The sequence below is a fragment of the Cupressus sempervirens genome, chromosome 7, assembly GCF_028749045.1.
Source record: "Cupressus sempervirens isolate cs-2001-9-10 chromosome 7, ASM2874904v1, whole genome shotgun sequence".
Classification (NCBI taxonomy): domain Eukaryota; kingdom Viridiplantae; phylum Streptophyta; class Pinopsida; order Cupressales; family Cupressaceae; genus Cupressus; species Cupressus sempervirens.
The window spans coordinates 424654924-424675488 of record NC_143124.1 but is presented as its reverse complement, the minus strand read 5'-3'; the positions used below and the strand labels follow the sequence as shown (position 1 = coordinate 424675488).

The window sequence follows — 20565 nt, the reverse complement described above, 5'->3', positions numbered from 1 at the left end:
TATAATGAGAAATAATTTTTCCATTTATTATCATGTATGATGGATTCATTTGAATATCTACTCATGAAATATGAGTCAATGTGTTGGACTCAAAAAATACATACTTAAGTTCTGACAAGAAAATTATGGTTTTTCTTCTTGTCAAAAATATGTCATACTTATGAAGGAATTAACTTAAGGGGATTTCTAATGATTTTTTCACATGAAAAGAAAAAGAAAATATTTAATTTGAGGCTGAAATTTAATGAAAATCAAGATTGTTAAAGAAGTTTCAAGAATAAGAATGAGGCTAGCCATCAGATCAATGGATGGAGAAATTCAAGAGATGTCTATTGAAGGAGATTTTCTATTTTCAAATGGAGCATAAATTTCAATGTGAAAGCATGTAACCTGAGCATCTATATTTAAAGTTAATTAGTTGAATGAACATCTAATGATTGTGAATAAGAAGATAAATAAAGGAATAAAATGGACTTCTAAAGTAGAAAGGTTTCTATTCAAAGGACGGGAAAAATGTTCAAAATCGTTGATCAAGTTGAAGGATAAATTGGCAGTGAAGGATAGCTGAGTAGAACTACATTCTAAAGATCAAGATAAAGAAGATTTGAGTGGATAATTTCTTGAGTAGATCAACATGAAGTGAGAAGTATAATATAAAGGATTGAAAGAGGAAAGAGATAAAGAAAAATAGTATGAAGAAGCAAGGTAGTGATAGAATCCTAATATATCAATATCATTATTACATTCGAACCACTATAGAAGAAAACATCTTCACTTAGTGGACCTAATAGTCTTATTGAAATAGTATATGGTAATATTTACTTGAGAATTTTCTAAGCCCTTTATTGAAGGTCACTCTGTATATGTTTCATAGAGTGATAAGGTCTAGATGATCTTTGGTGAAACCCTCTAAAAAGGCCATGTGTAATTATGTGTATGTAACTTTTGATAAGATAGGATCCTAACACAACTCACTTTAGAAGAGTGATATTTTTTTGGTGCAAAATCCTATGTGGTGTTTCCCTTAAAAAAGATTCCATGTTAATTACTTATATCAAAATTATGTGGATGTTTATTGTGTCTACACATAAAGATAACTACAAATTAGTAAACACATAAAGATAACTTTGATAATTAGTATATGAAGAAGAAAGAAGTTAGTTTTTTAAAAAGAAAATTATGTTAATTTTTTAAAAAGAAAATTAAGTTAATTTTTTGATATGATTATCTAGCTAATGATCTGAAAGTATCAAAAGTTGAAGCTTCTTAAAAGTATTTGAATGTCCTGTAGGATAACTTGTAATAATTGATTCACCTTCCTCTCATTTATCTAACAATATATGCTAGACCACTAATCCTCCTTTACATTCTCTTCGATGGATGAAATAAACATAATACAATTCTATAGAATAGTTCCCACTCTCCTCTTTTCACTATCATTGATCAGCTAATACAGTACAATTAGAAATAATGTGTCATTTATGGTTTTTTTTTTTGTATTCTCTTCCATGATTCCGTAGAATTAGAAATTAAAAAATTTTATAGGATACTAAAATATATTTTACTGTTTTTTAATGTTTTTCTCTATCTATTACTTTGTGACTACTTGTGCTTATACAATATATTTCTTAGTTGGATTGCTAATAGGAGAGACAATATCTTAATCCTAAGTTTGCACTTAGACACTATGGCTAAAAAATTAATGTTTAAAAGAAATGGTCTAGGGAAAAGGTTGCATTCACAAGTGGATCTAATGTAACAAGGATATTAGTAAATTAAATCACATGATTTGTTTGGTATTCTAGTGGAGGGAGTAAGTGTGAAAGTCTATAGTGGGTTTAAACAAGAGGTATAAAATTTTCTCATGGTTTCCTTTCCTTGAGAGAAAATATTGATATAGATCTCCTGAAATTCTACATGAACTTGAAATCTATCTTGTATTTTTTATCCCCTTATGTAGGTAATGTACCTTTAAAAAAAGAACCACATCAACAATCTCTATAAATTATCCAAAAATCTACATGAGTCAAGGACAATATTCATATTTACTAGTATGAAGGAAGTACATAAAATGATAAGTTATAAATTTAAAAATAATAAATTATCAATATTTATGAGACAAATATACAAAAGTGACCATCAATAAGTTACCATACTACCAAAGTGTTTTCAAGGTGATGATCAAATTAACAATTTCTCCTAAACATCATTTGGTAGAGTGCCTAAGAAATGAAATCATGATCATTTTTTGTTTACAAATCCCACATCTATTTTTCTTTGCTTGATTGATTCGTTCCTAAAGATAATGATACAAATTGAATAGTACTCTAAGTTTGGGGTTGTAAAAGGTCTTCGTAAAAAAAGACCTTCTTTATACTATACAACAATAGCTTCATACCTATTATGCAAAAAAAATTTCTTTCTTCCCTAACTCTAATGCATCCATTCTACTAGAAAACTAAGGGTATTCATTATTGATTTCATGGGTATACACCCATCTTCTCATTACAATACTAATAACAATAACACACACACACACGTGCGCGCGCGCGCGCACAAAAGTTATATATTATCAACACTTGGAGTTGTCCTTGATTCAATATTTGTATCTTTAGATGAATTTTCTTGCAAAATATATTTTTATATCATTTAATCAACACAATTATCTATGCAATCCCTAAGAGGGGTCTATTGGTATAGGTGAATTTCAATTCCTCAAGTGGGATATGCTAGAATATTAGAACATTAATCACTAGTATTATATTTACAACATCACTGTTATCCCATGTAATCTAGAAATCTTACATCCCCATTTAAGTGTACATTCTTTTAAAGATTAATGCATCACTTTATCTATTATTTTTCTCTAATATATTTGATTTACAAATAATCTCAAAATAAATATGAGTTGAACAAAAGAAATGTCATATATTGTTTGTAGAATATCTGATTTTTATGTAAATTTATGTAATATACAACCTAAAAGTGCTGACTATGCATTAATTAAAATTAACCTTTGTTGTCTTTTATATCAAGACCAAATCAACAAACAATTTTCTATAAAAGGGAAAAACACGCATTGTTGTAAAAGTTAAATGCTGATATATAAATCACAAATACTACGACATGGAAAAGAGAGAACAAGTAAACATTAAAACCATTGAAAATCATAGGCATTTAAAAAAAAATTTATAAGATACTAACTATGCCCACCTCATGTATTTGAGATTAGAAATTTTTTTATTAAAAATACAGCAAATCACAAATAGTACTGCCATAGTAGTAATTGATTTATTTATTATAACTTTCAAGTATCACCAGACACCTTGTTTAAACAAGAAACTTATTGTATCGATTATCTAATTCTTTAAACGACACATTTAGAAAAGATATCTATGAAATGTTGTGTAAAATGAAAAATGTATCATTTTCTGATTTTTCAAATAAAATTTATCATTTTCCCCTCTTGAAATGTCAATTCATCTTTACAAACATATAAATATTTATTTATATTTAATACTTATTTCCAATATATAAACTAACCATATGACGATACTAACTACTATAAACACAAACTAGGACCAAAACGGACTATTATAAGTGCAAACTATGGTAAAACAGAGAACTAAGGACCCATAAAACTATTAGACCCTCTACAATTCTATAACCTATACCCGAGTCACTGTCCCTATTGCTCTAAATTAATTAGCCATTGAGAGGAACCCATACAATTCCTAGAACCACTCATTGATAATCAGCCATTGAGAGGATTGCTTTTATCATCCAGTACAAACATGCACAGAACAAATTGCCTGTAGGCAACTGACAAGCAAAAATATTCCTGCTGCCAGAAGAGTGAGGAGCTTCCATGAGTCGTATATATAATTGTTTAAATACTTCTTCAAAGCCACATTCAGTCTGCTGTTATAATGCTTGTTGACGTCTTCTATAACTTGGTCCAGATATCTAACGTCTGTCATTTTCAGGCACTTACCCATTCCGTTCCAGAGGCTTGCCACTTTCCCGTCGTCTTCTAGTTTATTGTAGATAATAATCCCGCTCTTCCTCAGCAGCCGAACGTCTTCATCTGTGTCGATGATGCCGTTCATGAAGTCAATGTAGCAAGTGAAGATCAGTGCGCCAGGCGCCGCCGAAGCTTCGAACGCAACCAGATTTCTGAGAACTACGTCGGTGTGATAATCGATCCTCAATTTGGGAAGATAGAGAGTTGCAGTGGTGGGGTCGTACATGACTGTGCTAACATCTCCGTCAGTTGGAAGGAATTTCACTCCCGCGGAGTGCAACTCGGAGACGGAGGGAATGGGTAGTTCGTCGGGTGCAGGCGGAATTTCTGAAGACGAATGTTCACTCTTCTCATCTTTGTCCTCTTCTGTTTCCTTTTCCATCCCACGGGCAACCTCGCACAACTGTAACGCCAAGGCAGCATGCTTTCCTTTTAAAGCCAGCTTAGCTAGTGCCGTGACAAATTTTTCTAACCACGAGAGAACCTTCCTTAAACCTTTCAGATCATGAAAACACTTTGAGGCGGCTGAATCCGGCAATAGCGCACTCCCCTCCTTGTTGGTCTTCATGGAAATGGCATCCTCGAAGGCAGCTGCAGGGACAATAGAGTAGTAGATCACCTCCAATATGTGACACCTCCCATTTACACACACCCTTGAGCTATTCCCCTTTTTCTTCAACATAAACGGTGACCACTCTCTACAGGCCCGTGTCACCAGTTTAGACAGCGTTTCCTCGGCCTTCTCCTGAGAAGCAAGCTGCATGTCCAGAAACTTTTGCAACAGAAACAATGGTATCTGATTCTCAAGCTTCATTAGATCTCTCATTATTGACCTGTGAATTGCATTGCTGCCAGATGGATCTAAAATCCTCCAAAGATTCACCTCGGAAGTCAATTGTGAAGGATCATTTGTAACTGGGAAGCAGCGCAGGCACTCGAGTAGGAAGCAGGCGTCAAGTGCCATGAGCCATGCAAGGGGCTCCTTATTGTAGTCCAGATGTGCGTGGTAGCAATTCCTCAGCTGCCAGTCGCACACCATCACCTCCCTAACTACATATTCGAAGTTAAGCTCACCAGGAATCCCCTTCATAAAACGTCTGGCCGCGAAAACTTTATGTCTCAGCGTTCCTTGCAGTGCGGATGTCCGGTGGTGATATGGCCCGATAGAGATGCACTGCGGAATATATGCTTCTGGCTTCACTTTCAAAAGCTCCCCGGGTGCACGAAAAATGGACGCAGGAAGCTCATTTTCTTCTATCTGCTTGCCATGACTTTCCAGGATTTCCTTGATTTGAATAACCCACCGATCGTCATGGTCAGGATCCATCTTTATTTCCATGATTCAAAGTGGAAAATGTGTGAGAGATCACGGAAAGAAACTGTAGTAGAGGGAGAGAATGTTTGAAATCAAAGGCTCAAAGATGAGGAGAAACTGGGTAGACAGTCGTATATATATATATAGCCTCGGCTTCAGAGAACAAAGCTAGCCATACTTGCATTTTCTATCCTTCCTTCGAGAAAATTAATGTAAATTGACAGAAACCCCACTCGCATCATAACTTCCTTAAACAGCAGATTCAAAATAATGTCAAGGCCGTATGATAATGACTTTTAAAACTGAAATATGCCAGGAATAACAGTAATCATTGTAGCATATTTCACATCAGTATTCAGAAAAGGATTACAAGAATAATCTGTCTATTTCGTGACACGTTCAATATTCATCAACTGTGCAGCAGTGCATGTATCTGCTCTATAAATGCTCATTCTCCGTCTAGTGCTTATCGATGTTTCATCCTTTTCATATATTGTTGAGTTCAATGAAGCAACTTAGGATTTAATTGTACTACAAGTGCAACTCTATTTCTGGTTGAAACGTCTTCGTTAAGGTTTCATCAAACAAATAACGTAGCAATTTAGAAATTCGCATATTTTTCACAAGAAAAAGGGATGATAATTGACCATACTGAGAGTACTAATAAATTGTGTAATTTCCTCAGCGTCTGGCTTGGCAGTGAATGCTTTTCTCTATTACCAATGATGGTTGTGATCGATATGATAGAGTTCAAATCGTCTCGGTAATCAATTTCTGGTATGTATTTTGGATTTTTCTTACTTGGTATGTTCTTAACCATGGGAAATGGCAGTCTCAGTTTACAGACCCCTATCCTTGTTATCAGTGTGCAGGCCTATATCATGATCACAAGGTTTAACTGGTACATTGGAAGCGTTGAATATTTCAGCTGTCTAGTGGGCCCAGCCACTCGTAGCCAATAGCATTGGTCCAGACTCTTATCTAGAACTGCCTAGAAAAACCACAAATAGTCAATAGTTACAGTGTGCCTATTACGGATGGCCATGATGATTGTTATAGGAGCCATTGATGATATCCTCGATAAGGTAAACAACAATAATCCCATCCAAAGGCACTAGCTATTCTGACGCAAACAGAAACGACATTTTCATAAATGTGTTATATATATATATAAAACATGCCATGCTTGCAATGCTCTTGAATACAAATATCCTGGCATGGGGCCGAAACTGATATTGCAGAAACGTACACAATAGAAATCGATTAGATAACGACGTTATGTTTAGAGGGAATTAAAAAAAAAATTCATTCTTTTCAAATTTTCAAAAAAGCTTTAAAATTTTACACACATCTTAAAGGATAGAGTGTTCTTCTTCCTTTTTGTTGTCTTCTAGTATGAGCATTTATCGATTTCTGCAAGTCTGAAGAAGATGTTCAATCTTCACTCCACATTCTTCACCAATATAGATATGTGGATTAGAACATTGAAAGCATTATACAAGCAAAACTGACTGCCCAGTAAAATCCGGTAAATATTTCTTTCAATTATCAAACTACATCTCTGGGTGAAGCCAGTGAGGATACCAAGCTCAACCAGTTTAATCAGCGTCTTGAAATTCCATTTGTTGTTCAACGGTATTATAAGAAACCATCACCTCTGGTGCTAAAACTTGTCAATAATGTTGAGACCATGAAACAGACGTTAGAGCAAGCCTACAATACATCATTCTTGACGGTAACCAAAATATACTAGTTTTGTAATTCTTTGCAGAGTTGAGAGAATGTCGGAAAATTTATCTTATTAGTTTTACGCCTTTTTTGTTTTCACTTTAAATTCTTATTTATTTTAGGAGGAAATTTTAGTGGGATATAAAGGGAAAGAAAAGGAAGAAAAAGTGATGTGGAGATTTTATTCTATATTTAAATTTTGTTTTCTTGATAAAGATTTTTCTTTAAAAAATTATAACATTTTATAGAAAAGAATGGCTTTTCTTAATATTATTTTTATTCTTTTTACTAGCATTCTTTTTAGAATAATAATATTAAAATTATAAGCAAGAGCCTACAACACAATGATAACTTGTGAGCCTCTCATCTGAAAGTTCTTGGATTTGAATTCACTTAACAAATAATAATAATAATTAATTATAATAAATAACAATTAATTTATAAATTAAAAGTTTATTATTATTAAGTGATAAATTATTTATATTTATGATAATTAATAAGCAATTTTGAAGCATTTTAAAAGAACTTATTCAATGCATTTATATGGTAGAAAATGCTACAATCTTATGCAAAGTTGGGTTTATTGCCATCACATCTCCCTATTGACACACATTCCAACATGTTTTTATCCATGTGTAGAATATTTATTTACATATTGTAAAAGTATAAAATTATTTATGTAACATTTCACATAACAAATTAAAATTATTACTCTAGATCTAAGGTCAATTTCTATAAAATTCCCAAGAACATATATATATATATAACACATTGACAATAATTTATTGAGCATATTCATGTCATTATATAATGATCGAAGATAGTTATCACCAAAATATGGAATTCAAATGTATGTTGGATTATCAATGGGAAGGAAAATATTTTTGAAAAATGTAGTCACAAAAGACACAATATTATGAGAAAATAACAATGAACTATTTAAATCAAATTTCACAGATTTAATATATAAGAAATTCAAAGAAAATGTAACTAGATTTTCAATTTATCATGTCATGTACCATGGATTATCCATGTACAAATAAACACAATAAGTGATACTCATCCATACATTTTTTTTAATGATAAATAATTTCTTTACGCCACTAAAAGTTGTTAAAACTAATAGTTGCAATAATGGCTTGCTACATCACTAAGCTAAACAAATGGAATAGTAAATTCAAATTTAGATGACAAATAATCATAGTTGCTATAGTTTCCATAATGACTTCCTACATTACTAACTTGAATAAATGCAATAGTAAATTCAAATTCAAATGACAAATAACTCTAGACTGTCCTTAAGAAAGAACATATATTTACCACTTTTAAGATAGAAGATGAGTAATAGAATTTTGTTGTGGTGAAAATATCTCTCTAACCTAAAGAGTAATATTTTTATATTCAACCATAAAATTGTGATAACATCAAATGGTCACCTAAATTATTTAGTTTTCAATAATATCCTATCATAACTCTATAGTACGACAATAAAATATATATACTAACCCTAACCATAATACTAACTATGGTGTGAATACTTACCTTAATCATAGTTATAACCTTTACCATAGATTAGACCCTAACCTAAACCATAGTATTCACAATGATATAAACTATAACTCTTGCAATAATCCCAATAATGATCCTAACCTTAAACCTTGACTCTAATGCTGAACTCAAATCCTAACCATAGTCCTAATACTAAGGAAGATAATAACCCAAGCCCTATAAATAAGATATACACCTAAACCATTATTGTAAAATTAAATTTAAACCTACTTAAAATCCTATCACTAGCCAAAAAAAATCATGATATAATCCCCAAATCTAATCATAAATGTATATGTTAAACCCCATCCTAATTGGAACCCAAAAATCCCAACCTTAACAAAAATTATAACCCTAATTTTTATACCAACCATGAAGTATATCTTATATCATTAATTACAAAACCCTAAAAAATATTTAATGAGATAATACTTTTTTGGGGATGTGCATACTTCTCTTACCTAATGTAGGAGACCTTATAATATCTAGATTCTCTATTTCTCTTCTTCTCCTTCATCCTTAGCATGATATGTACATGGGATGGAGGGGTAGAGAGGGGGATGAAATGACAAGGAGGAAGAGGTAAGAAATAAAGATGAGGAAGCTAGTTTAAGCGAAAATGAGAGAAGAGAAATAGGTGAGCAGAAAAGAGAAATAAATAAGAAGAAAGGAGATGTGTGAGAGATGGAAATGAAAAAAATAGGGTGAAAGAGAGAAGGGTAAAGGGAGAGTGCATAAGCAATATGCCAGACATAGTACACTAGCAAGTCTCATCTCCCTTTATCTTCTTTCTTCCAGTTCTCCCTATTATTAGAAACTACAATTGTTGTGTTATCATTGATGTAAAATCTACTAATTAGACATGTTTCTATCTAATATAAATATCATATATATTTTATTGATGAAGAGGAATTGAGAAATCACTCGTAAAATAAGATCCTATAGAAAGGTTTGAGTTATTAAAAGAAAGTTGCAATCTACGTTTGATTAGTTAGACTTTGATAAGATAATTTGATTGTTTATACTATGGAGACATGTGAAGAGATAGAGTAAATATTAAGAATTTTTGAAGTTTATGCAAAGTGATGCTAGTGTCAACTGAGCTACTCTAAGTGTTGAAAAAATACAATGTTGACTAAGTGTTAGTTTCAATTGAGTGACAGTGTTGAGAATGAGCTAGAATCTCTATAGTGACCAATAAATTTAGTGATGAATGAGTGTCAAAACTTACTATTGGTTGAAGAACAACATTTTAATTATTTGCAAGAAATCATGTTTTCTAGCCAATTTAGTTGACTTGGTGGAATATGGGAAGCATGTTGAAGATAAGGATTGATTTGTTGGATCATTTAATTCAAGGAGAGGATTAGGTAAGATACCTATTCAACACATTTCATGTGAAACTTCTAGAAAATAAATGGAGATGAATAGATACAATCAATCTATTGGATTATATTATAAACACTAAGATCTATGGTGATCGTGGAAAATGATAAAGGACCAAAATTATCTATTTAAGGAGGCATAGAGTTAAATTGAAGAAGTGTGTGAAATGTGAGAAACAAAGAGAAGGAAAGAGAAGATAAGATGTGCTAAGATGAACAAAGATGCTAAGATTGATAAGAAAATCTAGTAATAATTTTTTAATTTTTTGTGAGGAGAGGAGTGAATGCTTGAAGGTTTGCCAAGAAATTTCTGGACAGAGATGACAACGAAGGCTTATCAAAGATATAGCACATTAAGTGAACAGAGATATGAAATTGCAAAGTGAGTCATAATCACACAAATTAAACTCTATTGTTTTCTTTATAATCATTGTAAACTATTTATATTGAAATCCTTATAATCAAAGGTTGACCTAAAAATCATTAATTTTGTAATTTTTTTTTAAAAATTATATATTATCATTGATGTCACACAAATGTTACACTCTAATTGAGCACTACTACTAGTAACTGAGGTCAAAAGATTTCAGTATCAATCAAGAAGAAGTTCAAAAGAAGCCAAGTTTATTAATCAAGTGTAAACTAAACTAGGTTAGTCATTGAAGGATTTCAATGTAAATTGAGTCAAGTTGGTTTCCAAGGAACTTAGTGGTAACCCAGTGACCTAGTTTCACTGTCAATTGACCTACAATAGAATAATCTTTTTTATTATTTGGTTTATGTAAGACAACAATAGAATAATGTAGTAGGGGCATTGGTTAACCCAAATTGTATAATCAAAAACTCAAAGTGGCCATAGTGACACCAAAAAGCTGTCTTCTCAATGTCCTCCTCCCTCATCCTGGTCTGATGATACCCTAACCATAGATCAATCTTTGTAAAAAAGAATGCACCATGTAACTTATCAATTAGCTCATCTATTCGTGGGATGGGATATTTGTTCTTAATTGTCTTCATGTTTAATGCCCTATAATCAATGCACATGCGCATTGTCCCATCCTTCTTCTTTACCAACACTACTGCTGAAGCAAAGGGATTCTTACTAGGCTTGATATGTCCTATTTCCAACAACTCCTTAATTTCCTTCTCTATCTCATCCTTATGTTTCTTAGGATGACGATAGGGAGTAATCATGACTGGTTTGGCTCCCTCTTCAAGCTCAATAACATGTTCTATCCCTCTGTTAGGAGGAAACCCATGTGAAATCTTGCCAAATACCTTAGTGTGCCTGTCAAGTATCTCCTGAATCTTTGGTGGATGACTCTTCACCTATGGCTCTTGTGAAGTTGGCATTGTGAAGCATTCTGCTGCCCACTCTATGTTACTATGTCGAAATTTTTTTTGCATTCTCCTCAAGGAAACTACTCTGCAGCTCCCATCTGAAAGTCCTCCAAGTACCATAGTTCTTCCCTCATGCTGAAACTTCATCTCCAATTTTGGTAGGTTAAGTGTGAACTCTATTAGCGAGGCCATCCATACCATGCCAAGGATGATATCATAGTCTCCCATGTCTACCACATAGAACTCATGTTCTACCTCATAGCCATCTCCAAACTTGATGTGAAGATTAGATATCTTCCGAGTGCATAATAGTTTATCACCATTGGCTACCATAACTCTTAATCTGGCATGCTCCTCAGTCTATAGACCTCTCTTGGCTACAAATTGTGCATCTATAAAATTATGTGTAGCCACAGTGTCAATGAGTGAGATCACTTTTTTCCCTTGGATAGTACCTTTGACCATAAATGTGATTTCCTTCTGATCCCCCATTAATCATGCTAATGACTTCTCATCCTCAGGAATGCTGCTCTCCTCTGTAGTGCTATCATCATCTGAATTTGAGTGTTGATCCTCTCTCTCTAACTGTGACTCTTCTACTGAGAAACACTCCATTTGATTTGCCTTAGCCTTGAGTGGACACTTATGAGATAAATCCCAAGGCTCTCTACAATGAAAGCATAACTTTTTCTTTCTTAAATCATTCAAGGTGTCATTATCCAACTTATCTCTTTTGGGCTGAACATCCTTGTGAAAATGTTTTTTTTCCTTCTCCTTGTCCTTTTTCATATAAGAATCCTTTTGCTGAAATCTTCTCCTAAATGAAGAAGGTTCTAAGTCACGAGCCTTTTTAGTGGCTTCCTGCAATGTACCTAGGTCATGTCCCTTGACCCAACCTCACAAGGGTTCTGAGAGTCCATCCATAAACAAAACTACTAACCTCCTCTCTGAAATATCTATGACCAACACAGCTAACCTTTGAAACTCACTGATATATGTTTCAACTGATCAGCACTGCTTGAATTGTGATAGCTCCTTAAACTATAATTCAAGATGCCTAGTATCAAATCTCTCTATGAGCTTCTCACTGAACTCCTCATATGATGTGATTTGATTATGTCCCAAGGTTATCATGCCATGGTGCCACCACTCGTGTGTTGGTCCATCCAAGTGAATAGCTACATACTTTATAGCCTCCTCTTTAGGCATAAGATTCAGCTACAAGTATGTATCCATTTTCTGCACCCAAGCTCGTGCGATCATCTTCCCTAAAGCATCATAATAATGTAAAGAAAGTTTCCCCACTTTCTTTCTCGACTCAAAGTTTTGACTTCGTCCTCTTGATCTGGGCATGTGTCTCATCCTCAAGTCCAAGTAATCTTTGAGAGAGATATCTACTTGAAACTCTAGCCCACTGGCCTCCCAATCCCTCCTAAACTGATCCTGTAACTCTAAAATTTGTGGTTCATTAATCGGTTGAACTAGTTCTCTGGGTAGAAAGGTTGGTAGAAGAGGTCTCGAGCTAGTTGTTCGAGTTTGTCGTGCAACATGTCTAAAGTTATCAGGCTCATTTCCATTGTTGTTATGTCCATTATTACCATTAATGTTGTCTCGACCTCCATTATTGTTTTTTCTATTGTTGGCATTGCCTGGATTAATATTGATGCCCATCTGTCTAGCCATTAGCTACAACACCATATCCGTTCGCCTATTTTGCTCCTATTGCATCATATTCTACTCCCATTGCATTCATTGCCCCTCTAATGTACCCAGTAACCTGAATATTACATTTTCTTGGTCGGAACTGGTATTTCTATCATCTTGGTCACCCATGATGTTGTCTTGTTCAAAGAATGTCTCCTCTGTGTCTGTATGAGTGGGTTGTATGTCCCCTTGTACAAATAAACTATCTTGTTCATTAAGCGAGTCAGAACTCCTACTTTGTCTTGCTCTGGTATTGCAAAATTATAAAGCCCTTGTCGAATGCTCAAACATAAATGTTGAAGATCTCCATAGGATGGCAGGACTTATAGCTCTGATACCACTATAATGGACACCCAGGAATGCCCAAAAGCTAAACCAACTACTGAAATTATATTAATTCTAAAAAATGTTGCAATCAAGTACAAAGAGATGTATTCCAAAGGCCAAAACCTAAGGGAATGACGTCTAAAATGTTACAATAGAGAATGAACGTCCCCTATTGCCAAAAAAGAGTGTGATTCACACATCCAAGCTCTTATCAAATGCAAGTTATAGTCATCCAATGCTCAGCAATGAGACTTTCAGCCCTATTTATCCTTTTCTTCATCCTTCTGGAAGGAACTAAAACATTAATTAATTGCAAGAGGTAGAAGCTTCCTCCTTCCAATAATTAATGCATGCCCTAGAAATTCCTCCATCGCAATAATTAATTAAATCACGAGAGGCTTCCATCCTTCCAATAATTAATACAAACCCTAGAAGCCATTAATACAAAGTCACCTTTTAATTTTAATTGAATGACTTTAATTTTCTTATCCTCCACCTAGACTTTGGAGAATGTGAAGGCTAAAACATGGGAACATTACACGATCTCACACTAGTTCATTAGATTTCACAATGTATTTATCAAGAGCTAAGCTATGTAGTTTTAATTTTCATGCCCCCTAGTTTGACACAATGGCATCAAGTTCAAATAATTTTGAAGGGAAGGAAGTTTAAAATATTTAGTTAGTGAGTAACAAAGTTGAACAACCCATTTTCAAAGCCATCCCTAACATTTCTTATAAACAAGACCCATCTGGCACATTTTCAATGATTCCACTGAAGGTAATAATGCTTCAAGATGTGACAAAATGCTATAACTATAAGATTGGTAGCATTGGTCACATGGAGATTAGGGAAGCATATAACAAGATGTGTGATAATGGTGTTTTGAAAGAGGAGCTCAAAATCATTGAGAGAAAGGGTTCAAGATGAGCCCTACATTTTCCAAATGTATTTAAGATAGAGTGGATACAAAAAGTGCTAAGCCGAATCTATGATGGTTCCTTATGGATAGACAATGAACCTATCAAAATTACTAAGAGAATAATTCATAAGGTTACTAGCTACCCAACACTAGATTGGCCTAAGACATTAAAAAGTGATTCCCAGGAAGTAATTGAGAAGAACACTAGAGCTGTTTAGGACAAAAGATGTATGACAATAGACACAATCACTAATCCTCTTATTGACTTTTTTGTAAGGATCATATCACATAATTTATATAAATGTAGTAGATTAAATAGTGTACCCTACATATTTGTGGATGTTGGATAGAAGATTGTCACGAAAGATCATACATATGATCTAGCAGAGCTACAATTGCAACAACTGATGGAGAACCTTGGAAAAATCAGGAAAACAAAGAGTGCACAATACAAATTTTTCTCTATATTGATTTGTCTATTCTTTGATGTAAAAAACACATTCCCCTCATTTGGTACAATGGGATGGAAAAAATAAAGATCAATTGCAATACAAATTGGTGAGTACATTGAGCATCTGGGAGAAAATTTTGAATCCTTAATGACTAGTTACTTTGAAGACTTCAAAAATTCAATGAAGGAGAGACAATGGATACTAGTATCTTTAGTTGAGAAATATTATAATGATGTATTTTTTCTTATGGATGCTAATTATACATTTGTGCAAGCTTCCACACCAAGGGTAAGATGGTTGAGACACTTAGGCTATGAGATAAATGTGGATGAAGCCTTTGCTGCAAAATTTGGAGATAGTGTCGAGGAGGAGGAGGAAGAAGGAACTCAATCACAAGAACCTCTAGCTTTGATACAATACATGGGAGAAGATAAAGAAGAGGAGTAAATTGAAGGTGTTGAGGGAGAAGAAGCCAAGGAAGCATCTACTCTTATTGAGCAAAAGAAAAGGAAAGCCAAGGCACAACCTATGGCAAAGGCTAAGAAAATTGTTAAACCAAGCCAAGAAAACCCCACTACACCTACAATAAGAGCTACGACACATGCTTCAACACAAAAGGAAAAGGAAAATACAAAGCAAATAGAACAAGGAGGTCAAGGGAAAAGGAGGCCTAGAAGAAATTATGTCGCACAACCAGATTCTAAAGAGGAGAAAACAAAGTCAGATGACAAGAACCAATTCAAGATGGTGAGTCACAACCCTCTCTCAGATATTGAAAATTTGTGTAAAAATGTTACGAACAATGCATATCTATCAGGTTTTAGATATGTTGATTTTGATAAATTGGGAAAAGAAGATAAAAATAATGTGGAAGAAACCTTATATGCCATGATGTTAAAATTCAAGACAACACCTTTAGAATTTTCCAACTTTGTAACTAAAAGTTTATATGACATATTTGAGAAAAGTGGCACCACTCTCTAAATGCGGAAAGACAAATCAAGGAGACCACACTAGCCCAAGTGATATCTAAATTAACAAAGGCACAAATTGCTAAGGATGTAAAGAAATATGCAGTTAGGCTCACACCTAGATTCAAGGCCTATAGCATTTTACAAAATAATATTGAAGATGTTGTAAAAAAGTCAACATATATATGGAAATTCATTTATGGGTTAACCACAACAAAGAAGGAAGAACTTTAACCTTATGAGGTTAAAGATGATGATAAAGAAGATGATAACAAAGGTGACATAGTTGGAAGAGAAATAGAAATGAAAGAAGATGACAAGGCAACAACTAAGCTTGAGCAGCAAGAAGAATAGAGTTTGCATGACACACAATTGACAAGTATTAGTCCTCCACATGACACAATTGAAATAGTAACTATATTGAATTTCTCTAATCTATCAAAACCCTCTGAAATAGTAACTATATCGAATAGTCTTTAGGAGGATGAAAACCCTAAACTATCTATCAATGAAGGAGAGTTGAAGAAGCAAAGATGATAGTTTTGCATACAAACACAGAGGATTTAAGGTGAATTAGAAGTTATGAATAGAAATTGAATTAAAGAATTAGTTAGAGAAGAATAGAGGATAGAGAAGAATATATAGCATTGAGACATCTGATCAAGAAGGTTCAAGAATACATTGTATAGAGGTGACCTATCATCAGGCACGTAAGTGCCAATAGTAGGATCTATGTTGAGACATTTTAACTAGTGATTTCTGTCAAATCTCTTAGTAGAGTAGTCTTAATAGGCTGAATGAAATCCTTTAGTAAGGTGCTTACTTAGTTGTAAGTTGAGTTCCTCTAACAATTCACACTTATAATAGGATGTTGAAATCATCTAACAAGGTGAGACCTAATAGTGTTTGCAAGCCTTTAACAAGGCAGAACTTTCATAGAGTAGATCATGTTTATGGTCGAAACATTGTAGCCTTCATTGGATACACTTTATTGCTACAGTAGTGAAGATTTGTGGCTGTCATCCCCACCCCAATTTTACCTTCTCACTTGGAGGGTTTTTGGGTAATCATATCTAGTGTTATGTGTGTGAATATTTACATATTTCTATGATTTAGATGTATATACTTTACATGTTATTTTAGTCAACTCATTGAATGCATGAAACAGATGTGTGGTGAAGGTTTTATGGGTCCAATTTTAAACTACTAATTAACACCCCCCCAAGAAGTTTACCTTTCCTATTGTAGTTCCAACATAGAAAATAGTTTAAGAGAAGTAACAGTATGGGAGAAAGGTATAGAATAGAAAAATAGTTTGAGATAGATCACATTGAGGTATATCAACAAGGAAGAATGATTGATGAAGAGGATTTGATAAGAAATGTTAGCAATCTTTTTCAATTTGTATTTTTCATCTATGTTGCCATCAATGCCAAAGGGTGAGATTGTTGGAAGCATGAATGCTGATGATATTCCTATGTGGGAGTATAGTAGAAACATAATTAGATCATTATCATGATGATATGTCACATTCATGACTGTGTTCTTCATTGATGTCAACATAGCAAATTTCTATGGTATCTAATAGAAGAACAGTGGAAAGATCAAATTTATATGCATAGGTAGTCTAGCATTTCCACTAAGCAAGGTTTAGGGAGATACTACTATGTGTGTAGTACATGTAGCTAATCTTGGAAGCATAAGATATTATGTTTGGAAGAAGTTATGGGAGTCTTGGTGAAGATTATTCTAAGATAGAGTTTATAGAGGAATTTTTTGGTAAACTTGTTATAGCTCTGAGTAGAGTTTTTATTCTCAGAAGCTGAAGTTAAAGATGTGAAGAACACATTTAGGAGATGACATAGCTAAGCTTGCTTGTCATAATGTTACATGTATGGAAATTTATTCAAGTTACAAGGAAAAATATTAATTTTATCTCTAAGTGTAAGATGTTCTTAATGAAGTCCTATAATAATTAATTTGGAAGGTGTAATAGCCAACTCAGGGAATTGTTGTATGTATTCGGTATAAATAAAGGACATTTTCCTTTATCATGTATGGATGCAAGTGAATGATTGTAAGTAGTACAAAGAGAAGAATGCAAAGATAAGAAGAGCAAAGTGAAGTTGAAGGAAACTTCATTGCGAAGGTCTTATTATGTGATTCAAAGTTTGATACTTGGACCTGAGGTTCGTGGCCAGGTTTACAAGGTTTGATAGTGATTGGTCTAGTTGATAGGACAAAGGAAAGAAGTTAAAGAATAATACAAATAATTATTCTGCAAGGAATAGTTGAGAGATCAGTTGGATAATGAGTTTAGTGGTCTTTCCCAGGAAGTTGTTTGGATAGTCAATCCTTCTATCTTCTACAACTCCTAATAGGCTTGGCACAACTCTAACAAGGTTGGAATCTTCTAACAAGGATTTGAAGTCTACTAATAGGGACTCATATGTACTAAATATTTTAATTGAGTCCTAATAGGGTCCATCCTCCAACAAGGAATATTTATATTAGTACATCATCTTATGGGCATCATTCCCACTAGGATATTCTCTCTATTCAAGGATTTTTCTAGTTAATAGATCTAGTATAATTATGTATGTGCATCTTGTTATGGTTATTGTTTACCTTGGTTGAATGGTTAAGATTATTTGAGGTAGAAAAATGTTATCATTATTAGATAACTAATTCACCCTCCCCAGTTATCTTGGTGGACTATTGTTTCTAACAATATATATGTATATGTATATGTACACACACACACACACACATATACATATACATATATGTACATACATACATATACATATACACATATTTATATCTATATGTATGTATATATACATATGTATACATACATATATATATACATACATATACATACATATACATACATACATACATATATATATAGATATATATATATACATACATATACACACATATATATAGATATGTATATACATGTATATATGTATATACATATATACATGTATATATGTATATACATATGTACATATATATGTCTATATATATGTATATGTATGTATATATATATGTATGTATGTATGTATATGTATGCATATATATATATATATATGTATGTATGTATATGTATGTATATGTATGTATGTATGTATGTATGTATATATATATATATATATATATATATATATATATATATATATATATATATATATATATATGAGATGATGATGGTAGCCTAGTGTGGATTAATCCTTAGGCTTAATTTATTCATCTCTTTTTCTTGTTGCATATCTAATACAATTTTTCAACAGTACATTTTTTTTTTTTTTTCTTAAAATGCGCCTGGTAAACTCTTTAACGTGACCGGTAGCGCAGGTGCGACACGACCACCGGTACCACAAATGCTTTGGCCTAGAGCTATGAACCTAGTTTCACTGTCAATTGACCTACAATAGAATAATCTTTTTTATTATTTGGTTTATGTAAGACAACATAGTGGATGTTAATTGTTGGTTGAAAAGCGTGTTCTATTGGAATTACAAGGGGAAAAAGTAAAGTTCTGAGAGTGGGGGGGGGGGGGGATTGGGGATGATTTAGTAGTTTAACCTTGGAACAATAAAACTTTCACCATTCATTAATTACATGCATAAATAATTTCAAATAACATGTAAAGAATATGCATCTAAATCACATAACCATGTCAACATTCACACACATAACACCAAATATGATTACCCAAACACCCTCCAAGTCAGAAGGTAAAATTGGGGTGGGGTTGACTCCCACAAATCTTCACTATTGTAGTAATAAAGTGTATCTAATGAAGGTTAGAATGATTTGACCATGAATCATGGTCTACCCTGTGAAAGGCCTACCCTATTTCATGCTTACAAAGACTATTAGGTCTCACCTTGTTAGAGGATTTCTACACTAAGTTATAAATGCGCCTGTTTAGAGGACTTCAACTTACAACTAAGTAAGCACTCTACTAAAGGATCTCATATAGCTTGTTAGAACTGCTCTATTCAGTGATTTAACTAAAATCACCTATTAAAATGTCTAAGCATAGATCTTGCAATTGGGACTTGCTTGCTTGATAAGAGATCACCTCTACACAATATCTTCTTGATCCTTCATGATCAAACGTCTCAATACTGTATCCTCTTATCTATCTTCTATTCTTCTATAACTGATTCTACAATTCACTCTTTTTTCATATCTTCTAAGTCACCTTCAATGCTCTACAAACAATCTTGTTTGCTCCTTCAAATTCTTCTACATTCACTCTCATCTATCATCATTAAGAATTTAGGGATTTTTCCTCCATAAAAAGACTTAGGTGGCATAGGGTTAGGTATGAATTTACGACTGAGATTCATCCATTTTGTCACTTAAACCATCTCATTTCTGATTTGTTGCATGTAATTGCATATGGAATCCAAATAGAGATTCATCCTTATCTCCATAATATCAAACTATAATCTTAAGTTGGCGCAAAAATGGTTTATATAGTTGTTTGAGAAATTACAAATAATATGTCAAAACTATGTCACTTGACATATGAAGTCTCTAATGCTCAACATGCATTGTTCTATATACTATGACTCAGCACCTATATTACTCAACATACACTATTTACTCTACTCCCAAATCACTCAGCATGATCTATTTGCTTGGCACCTAAGTGACTTAGCACTCATTGCACTCGACATAGTCTAATATTTACATGTTGTGCTTAGCATGTATTACTAGTTTTTCATGAATTAAGTAAATGGCTTAAGTGTGTTGACAATCACTTGTCAAAATCATTATAAAATAAATAATCTCCGCATTTGACATGAGTGTCAAAAACACTTGAAT

The 20565-nt window shown here is 33.3% G+C and overlaps 1 protein-coding gene across 1 annotated transcript; it reads right to left on the bottom strand.

Moving 5' to 3' along the window:
• Positions 1-3779: 3779 nt before the first annotated feature.
• LOC149547348 (putative UPF0481 protein At3g02645) lies at positions 3780-5351 on the bottom strand. The gene has a single exon (XM_089794123.1). The coding sequence runs from the start codon at positions 5349-5351 to the stop codon at positions 3780-3782; it is 1572 nt and encodes a 523-aa protein (XP_089650249.1).
• Positions 5352-20565: the final 15214 nt, after the last annotated feature.

Bases quoted from the DNA above. Each gene is read 5' to 3' on its own strand.
- LOC149547348 (XM_089794123.1), bottom strand. From the start codon at position 5,351: ATGGATCCTGACCATGACGATCGGTGGGTTATTCAAATCAAGGAAATC.